The sequence below is a fragment of the Vigna unguiculata genome, chromosome 6, assembly GCF_037176805.1.
Source record: "Vigna unguiculata cultivar grain cowpea cultivar isolate G323 ecotype 2 chromosome 6, ASM3717680v1, whole genome shotgun sequence".
In the NCBI taxonomy this organism is placed as follows: Eukaryota; Viridiplantae; Streptophyta; class Magnoliopsida; order Fabales; family Fabaceae; genus Vigna; species Vigna unguiculata.
The window spans coordinates 27,205,476-27,213,802 of record NC_140797.1 but is presented as its reverse complement, the minus strand read 5'-3'; the positions used below and the strand labels follow the sequence as shown (position 1 = coordinate 27,213,802).

At 33.4% G+C, this 8,327-nt stretch overlaps 1 protein-coding gene across 3 annotated transcripts; it reads left to right on the top strand.

Moving 5' to 3' along the window:
* The first annotated feature begins 3,609 nt into the window (after positions 1-3,609).
* On the top strand, positions 3,610-7,202 carry LOC114188766 (protein LATERAL ROOT PRIMORDIUM 1-like). Of its 3 annotated transcripts, none has more exons than XM_028077404.2 (3): positions 3,610-3,823; positions 4,451-5,497; positions 6,171-6,749. In XM_028077404.2, the coding sequence occupies exons 2-3, from the start codon at positions 4,762-4,764 to the stop codon at positions 6,527-6,529; spliced, it is 1,095 nt and encodes a 364-aa protein (XP_027933205.1). In that variant the 5' UTR covers positions 3,610-3,823; positions 4,451-4,761; the 3' UTR covers positions 6,530-6,749. The 3 variants fall into 3 exon arrangements, with proteins under 3 accessions (XP_027933205.1, XP_085531391.1, XP_027933203.1); XM_085675265.1 differs by adding an exon at positions 6,927-7,202 and having other exon boundaries at positions 3,645-5,497; positions 6,171-6,512; XM_028077402.2 differs by having other exon boundaries at positions 3,652-3,950.
* Positions 7,203-8,327: the final 1,125 nt, after the last annotated feature.

Sequence of the window (8,327 nt, the reverse complement as noted above, 5' to 3'; positions counted from 1 at the left end):
GCTGTGGGATATTTCAAATACATGGCCTCACATGCACCATGTCATTATGACAAGAGTTGTGAACTTTATTGGGATGTGCCAAGGCTGATTTATTATTTGGCCCGGTAAAACCTGACAAATACTTCAATTGGAATAATGTGCTAAGGAAGATATTTAATTTCACCACTGCAAAAGCTTACGCATACTTTAAATACATGGCCTCACATGCACTTTGCCATTATGACAAGACTTGTCAATGATATTGGGTTATGCCAAGGCTGATTTATTATTTCACCCTTGTAAAAGTTGACAGATTCTTCAATTGGTATAACATGCCAAGGAAGATATTTAATTTCACCACTGCAAAAGCTGACGCATATTTTCAATACAGGGCCTCACATGCACCCTGTCATTATGTCAAGACTTGTTAATGATATTGGGTTGTGCCAAAGTTGATTTATTATTTCACCTTTCTAAAAGCTGACAGATACTTTAATTGGGATAACGTGCCAAGGAATATATTTAATTTCGCCATTGTAAAAGCTAATGCATATCTTGAATACATGGCCTCGCATGTATCCTGCCATACGACAAGACTTGTCAATGATATTGGGATAGTATGCCAATAAAGATACATAATTTGACCCCTTGAAAAGCTGACAGATACTTTAACACATGGTCATACACAATGTAATCCTTAATGGTATCACATGCATGCAGAAACTATGACAAGATGTATCAGCTTTATTGGGATAACGTGCCAAGTTTTTTACTAGCTTGAATTGTAAAAGGTAAGTAGTGTTACAATGTATGCCCTGATTCATAGTACATACTAATGGGCTAAGATGCACTCTGCCACTATGAAAAGATGTATCACCTTTATTGGGATACCGAGTCCTATACACCTAATTTGAAATCGTACCAAGACCAATAACTCCTAAACCAATTTAGTGTACTATGGTATTCCATAAAAAACCACTATCAAAATATCAACACATCAAATTGTCTGACATGGAAGACTTTGGCATCAACACCCAAGAGAACTATTCAAATTTCAACCTTGTAACCTTGCTTTCCAATGGCCAAATGATGCAATGCGAAGATGGTGTCAAGTCCCATGGTGAAAGTCCAAAATTCTTTCGCATACCACAAAATTGCACATTCAACATTTTAAGGCTCACAATATGCTCAAATCTAGAGGTTCCAATCACCACAACCATCAATAAGTTGTACTTCAGGAGACCCACATTGAATGAAGAAGGAGCCATTAGGTATGATGCTCTTCAAATATCAACAAATGATCACGTTGCAGAAATGATTCATTGTAAGTCTCATCAACTCATTAACACAATAATTTAATTGTTTGTTACGTTTACAAGGTCTGCTGACGAAATACTTACTCTTCTACAACCAACTCCCTCATCCTCTTCCACAATCTCAAACCCTATTCTGCATTCACCAGCAAAGTTATTATGGAGGACTTCTTAGACGGGCAGACATCATAGATAGCTCGTATAGTTATTGACTATACTTTAGATCAGACACTACTGTGACGATGTCAATCCCCCACAATTTCACCTTTGATGAGCTTCAACACAAAAAAGCGCAGAGAATAGGTTGTGGGGGTTGTTTCGTAATAACTTATATTGACTACCTCCGTCCCGTGAGGGTAGTCGACAAAAAAATTATCCATGACATGGCTGAAATCAAAACAGATAGTGATATTGCACAAATGATCAAGCGGTGGAAACAAGTTCAATGTTTGGACCCGTTTGTGGCACGTCTCGACACTTGGCAATATATTGAATTGTTCATCCATGCAAGAGATTTACGTCCACCTAATAAAGATCCATGTTGTGTGAAATTTAAAAATTCATTCCATCAACACTAGTTTAGTTAATTTTATTTATAATTATGTCAATTATGGTACTTGTAATGTCTTTCATTAAATAAATATATTTTATGTTCAATTATACTTTATAAATTTCAATTAAAAAACACATATATTACAAAAACAAAATTTCAAATTAAAACAAAACTAATTAATTTCAACCAAATTTTAGTCATTTATTATTAGGATATTTAAAAAAAATAAATTCTAACTTTATATTTAAAGTCAATAGCTACTATTTTATTTCACCATATAACAATAAATTTTACATTATTAATTTGTGTGAAAAAATAAACACTTTATCAATAAAATTCTTATAAAGAAATCAAATTAAAAAAATATAAATAAGAAATAAATTCTTACTACTTCCACATACTTTTTTAATTTTAAATATTCAATAAACATAAAAAATAATAATACAACACCACCTCAAACGTGTTTTTACTTTTATTACCTCTATTATAATTCATAATTTTTTTATCCAAAATCACTATTATAAAAAAAAATTACTCAACAAATTCAAAAAAAAAAATTAAATTTACTTTTATATTTCCAAATTACACTTAAAATAACTTAATACACAATACTATATTTATTTTTAACTCAACAAATTAAAAAAGAAAAGAAAATAATATTTATTTTTTTTATTTTTCTAAATAACACCTAAAATAACTAAAAACACAATACCATATTTTACAAAAATGAAAATAAAAAAAGTACACCTAAATCTATTTTTTAAAAGAAAAATTCAAAAATCCTAATTCTAATTCATTTAAAAAAAAACAAAAGAAAAATTATAAAATCCAATTCATAATTCAGGTCCTGCAGCCCGAATTCTGACCAGAAAATTAAAAAATTGGCAAGTAAGAATTCGGGCCTTGAGATCGAATTCTCACCTATAAAGGAAAATCGTGCTATCTGAATAATTTTTGTTCACAATATGCTATCTTGGTAATAAAAAAATAAACTATGCTATATGTGTAAAAAATCCAATATATATATATATATATATATATATATATATATATATATATATATATATATATATATTTATATGTTCGCTTATTATTACACATGTGATGATATATAATTAATTATGATTATGCTAATTAGGATATTAAAATTATGAATATAATGTTGGTTAATTGTTTTTAGTTTTCATAAATTTATTAACAATTAAATTATTTATTAGTTATCTAATTTATGTGTATTAAATTATTTTAATATTTCATGTAAAATAACTTAAAATTTGAATTATATTTAAATTACAATTTATCTTTATAGTTTTTTTTTGTTAATTTAATACATAATTAATACGGATTATTCATGTAACTACATTAATAAATGTATTTAAATACTATAAGTATTGAATAGGGCTATAAAATAATAAAAATTTACATTAATAAATTTATTATTTTTAATTCAATTTCATTTTAATAATATTAAATATATATATATATATATATATATATATATATATAACTCTATATATTTTATAAACTAACTTGATAAATTTTCTTAGTTTTTAATTAATTTATTAGATATTAATTTTTTAATCTGAGTATTTATGTACTTTTATTCTGAAAACCTTTCTTCAACATGTTTAAAAAGAAGAAAAATTTGGCCAAAATTCAGTTTCTTATTACCTATGTAAAGTAAAGCGTGCTGGGTAAGTAAGAGAAAATTTGAAGTTCTCATGCTATTTAAGAAGAGAGAGTAGGGTCCATAAACATCCAAAAACTAGAGAACAAAAGTCTTTATGCACGCTTTAAATATCCTTTGTATGCTCTCTCCAACTCTACTTATATCGATCAATCTCATAATTGGAGAGAGAGAGAGTGAGAAAGAAAAAAAAAAAAAACAGAAGAAAGTTTTGGTCAGGGAAGAATAACCCACCCTCACTCACTTCACTTTCTAGCAACGGAGAAAGTGAACCTCTAGTTTTCTCACAGTGTAAGTGGAGAAAGCTCAAACACACAACACAACAACACATGTTGATGTTGTTGTTGTTGTTGTTCATGATGATCATGAGAGAGAAAGGATCAACAAAAACAAAAAGAGATCCACAGTAACAAAATAGGTTGCTGTTCTTGCATATTTTCCACACTGCTCACTGCCCCTCTTTCTCTGCCCTTTTTCTGAACCATTCAGATTTCAGAATCCCATTTTCCCTTTCTCTCTCTTCAATCGACCCTTCTCTTCCTTCAAACACCAGAGTTAGTGACATTAGCACAACAAAGATAAACCAGAACCAGACACGCACACAAATGCTGAAACCCCTCACTGCTTCTTCCATTACACTCTTCTGAAAAGCTTATACTTTCCCCTTCTGTAACACTTGCAGAGACCCCACCTTCAACTAATATCCCCCCACATACATAGATTTTCCTTCCAAAACCCTCAGAAGATCCAACAACCTTTTCTTAAGTCAGACAATCATAACCACCTTCTTACTTTGTCATCGCACAAATAAACTCATACATATTCTTCTTATTGTTGTTCTTAGTTATTTTCTATGACACAACAAACCATATTTAACTGATGCACAATTGTTACACTCATCTTATCTGATTCCAACAGGATTGTCGATAAAAGAAGCAACTTTCATCTTTGGCTACTACTAAAAGGAGGTTACACCGTTCCAAGAAAATTGTCTGAGAAAAGAAAATACACTTTCAATGGTGAATACTGCTACCATGTTATTCTGATCTCTCTGATTCGAACCGATTCTAAAAAACCCAGCTTCAGTTGTGGCTACTACAAGGAGGTTCCCTTCGGATTCCGGTGCCTTTGTCGACTGGTCAGCGACGCCTTCCGCCGTCTCGGGCCGCGGCGACGACCTCTCTCTCGGCTTCAATGCAACCTCCGCCACCGCGCACGGCGGCGCATCCATGTGGCCCGGGGCGTCGAGGTCATTCAACCACAACCTTTCACCCCACCACGACATCTTCGTGGTGGCGCCCGCCTCGTCGTTCCATCACCACCACCACCACAACGACGCTGTTTTGTCCGATCCAAACAACAACAGTTCCAACGCAACTGCACTCGGCGTCAACGTCTTCCCTCTCCTCACCGCCACGCCATGCCTCACTCCAGAGAGCGAGGGCATAATGGGAAACATCAATAGCCACCGCAACAGAATTCAGCTATGGCAACCACAGGATTCACCACAGCACCAACACGCCGACGGCGTCCTTGCGAGTAACCACCGTAGCAGAATTCAGTTATGGCAAGAGCACGACGAGTCTCCGCCGCCGCAGCACCAGCAACAACAACACCCGAACGCGCACGTGCACGAGCGTGAGGGGAGTGGGAGCGGCGCGAGCACGTGCCAGGACTGTGGAAACCAGGCGAAAAAGGATTGTAGTCACAGGAGGTGCAGGACGTGCTGCAAGAGTAGGGGTTTCGATTGCGCTACGCACGTGAAGAGCACGTGGGTACCCGCCGCGCGGCGGAGGGAGCGCCAGCTCATGGCGGCGACGGCAGCGGTTGGGTCCAGTGGGTCCACTTCCGCCACCAAGAAACCTAGGCTCGTGCCTTCCCAGACCACAACCACTTCGCACACTTCCACGTCTAATAACACCACCACTCCTCCTAGGAGTTTCGACACTGGTTCGAGCCACCAAGGTTTGTTTCTGTCTCAAATGAGATCAAACATTCACTCTTAGTTTCAGTAATTCGTTCTACTTCTTAAATTTCAGGGCTTTTATATCGAGCTTTTCATTAAATTCGTTCAATTATTGACCTAAAAGACTACAGTTCTTGCATTTTTCTAGCTGCTACTACTGCTACTGTTATTCTCCCAAAAAACATAAATTGTTATCTTTCTCTTTTGAGACATCGGAGAAAGAGAAACAGACGATTTCTTTTCATTACAAAAGCTTGTGTAAGAGAATAAAAATGAAAATTTTAGTTTAGTAATCTAAAGTTAATGCAAATTTCATTGCACATATTCATCCTGTCCATGGATTGTGAGTTTCCTCTAATTAGATATTTCCATTTTCTTTTATCTTTAGATTTTCATAAGATTTTTGTGTATGGGAATCTCCACTTCCTATTAATGTCCGACTGTTTTGAAATAATTCTAGAAACACAGAAATATTTTTTAACAATAAACAATAATTTCCTCACAAAATAAGATAAGATAAGCAAAATGTGCCTTTATTATAGGAGCAATGATTGTATTATAGTGCTATTATAATATAGAATGTTGTTATTATTATTACAAGTTCATTCAACGTTTTTCATGGGTTAATTGGGATTGTTGTGTGGAACTAAGTAGGGTTTTTATTGGGTGCAGATGTGAGTTTCAAGGAGTCACTACCTTGTCAAGTGCGTGCACCAGCAGAGTTCAAGTGTGTTCGTGTGACTGCAGTGGACGATGGAGATGATGAGTATGCATATCAAGCTGTGGTGAAAATTGGTGGCCATGTGTTCAAAGGGTTTCTCTATGATCAAGGGGTTGAAGATAAAAGTGAGTATCCTAATCTATCTGAATTGCATTTGGGTGGTGGTGGAAATGTTGCAAGTGGAAGTGATGGAGGTGGTAGAAATGGAGTTTCTTCTTCATCTCCAATGGTGGATCCTTCTGATGTCTATGCAGCTTCTGCTGGAGTGTTACTTGGAGGTTCATCAAACTATGGTAATGCAATAAATTAAACAAACAAACTTAGGTTCAGTAGTATAAATGTTTTTAGTGTTATTTTCAATCAGAATTGATGTTTTATTTCAATTTTATTATGTGTCATCGAATATTTTTCTGAATGTCTTGGTATGTTGTCGAAATAAAACTTTAATTCTGATGAAGGAACAATGCTAGTAACACTTATGGTAGGATCTAAGTTTTGTTATAATTAAATTAAATACTTTTTTTTTCTTCTATAGTAAGGTATAATTCTCTTATTTTACCAATATTGGGGTATAAACTAATTAAAAATAGTATTCTCTTAAGTTTGTATTTTATAACATATTTCACTGTGTCTGCATTTTTCAACTCCTCGGTTTTTGTTCCTTTTAAGTGCAATTTTCTCTCATGGTTGACTCATTGCATGAGCAGATCAGTGGATTACAGAGGAGCCACATCATGTCAAGAGAATAGTTTATGTACTAAATTAACTCAGAATTGAAAACCAAATCCGAAAGGAATCTCGTTTTACGAAATTCACTGTTCAGATTCAAAACCTGATTTAATTACGACTATTACTGATTATTATTATGGTTGCATCTTATATCTTGAAATAAGATGACACTGACAAAGTAATGAATGTATTTGTAGAAGTTAATTTAAATAATATTACTACTACTGACGTATTGCATTTTGCTTCTGCCTATACTAATCCCTTTAGAAGTTTGAAAAGATAAAATCTATTTATTTCTGATTGTATTTTTATAATACTTGAATTAATTTTAATAATTTTTATAATCTGAAAAATTAATTTATTTGTGTTTCATAAGATAGTTGTTGGTATTCAAATATTGTATTTCATTACTAATTAATACTCAAAAAAATCATATAAAATTGAGCTTTTAATTTAAAAAAAAAAGAACAATTCCATAAATTTATTTGAATTAGTTTTAATAAATGCTCTTACAACACAAACTCAATAAGACAAGCTAAAACCGAAAAGTGTATGGTGGTGTTGCTGATTTTGATGAAAGTGTGGCTAGATTTTGAGGAGATGAGATAGTTATGGCATAAGGGCATGGTTCTTTTTCCTTGCATATGAATGATAGTTTGATGTTTTACACAGATATGTTTGGGTTGGGGAAACTCATGATGATGTTATATTATTATTATTTATGAAGATGATGTTGGTTTGTTTGGGTTTACTATGGAGTAGAATTAAATGTGTGTGTGTGTGAGAGATGGTGGTGGTGCTTTAGACTTTGGTATGAGAAGTAGTTGAAAGGTCACTTTCAGTAATGTGGGAGTCCCTGTCATGCTAGTTTATTGGTCACAACATCTCACTGATGCGTAAACAGCCTGCTAAACTTCTGTATTCATCAAGGCATGATGTACTCTTTTTTTCCTTTTGTTCTTGTCTGCAATTCAGATCATCTCAACAATGCCCAACCATTCATCTCATTTATCATTATTGGGTGGGAATTAACTGTTCCCTGTCGTGTCCCTTTCTCCCTCCTTCATCTACAAAATCATAAACATAAACTCCTATTATTATTATTATTATTTGTTCACAAAACTGCAAATCCTTATGCTACAACCTTTTCTTGATATCATTGTAAATTCTTTATATCCCCAGAGATTTAGTAAATTATAATAAATAATCCCTCTCAACTCATATTTTTGTAACAACTTTCTTCCGCTAGTTTCTTCACATTACTCAGATATAAGAATTTGATAAATATTTATTTGAGAATCAACAATTTTCTTTCTAATTATTATAATATTAAGAAAAAAAAGTATTTTCACTGAGATAGTGACATATTGTGGCTTGAT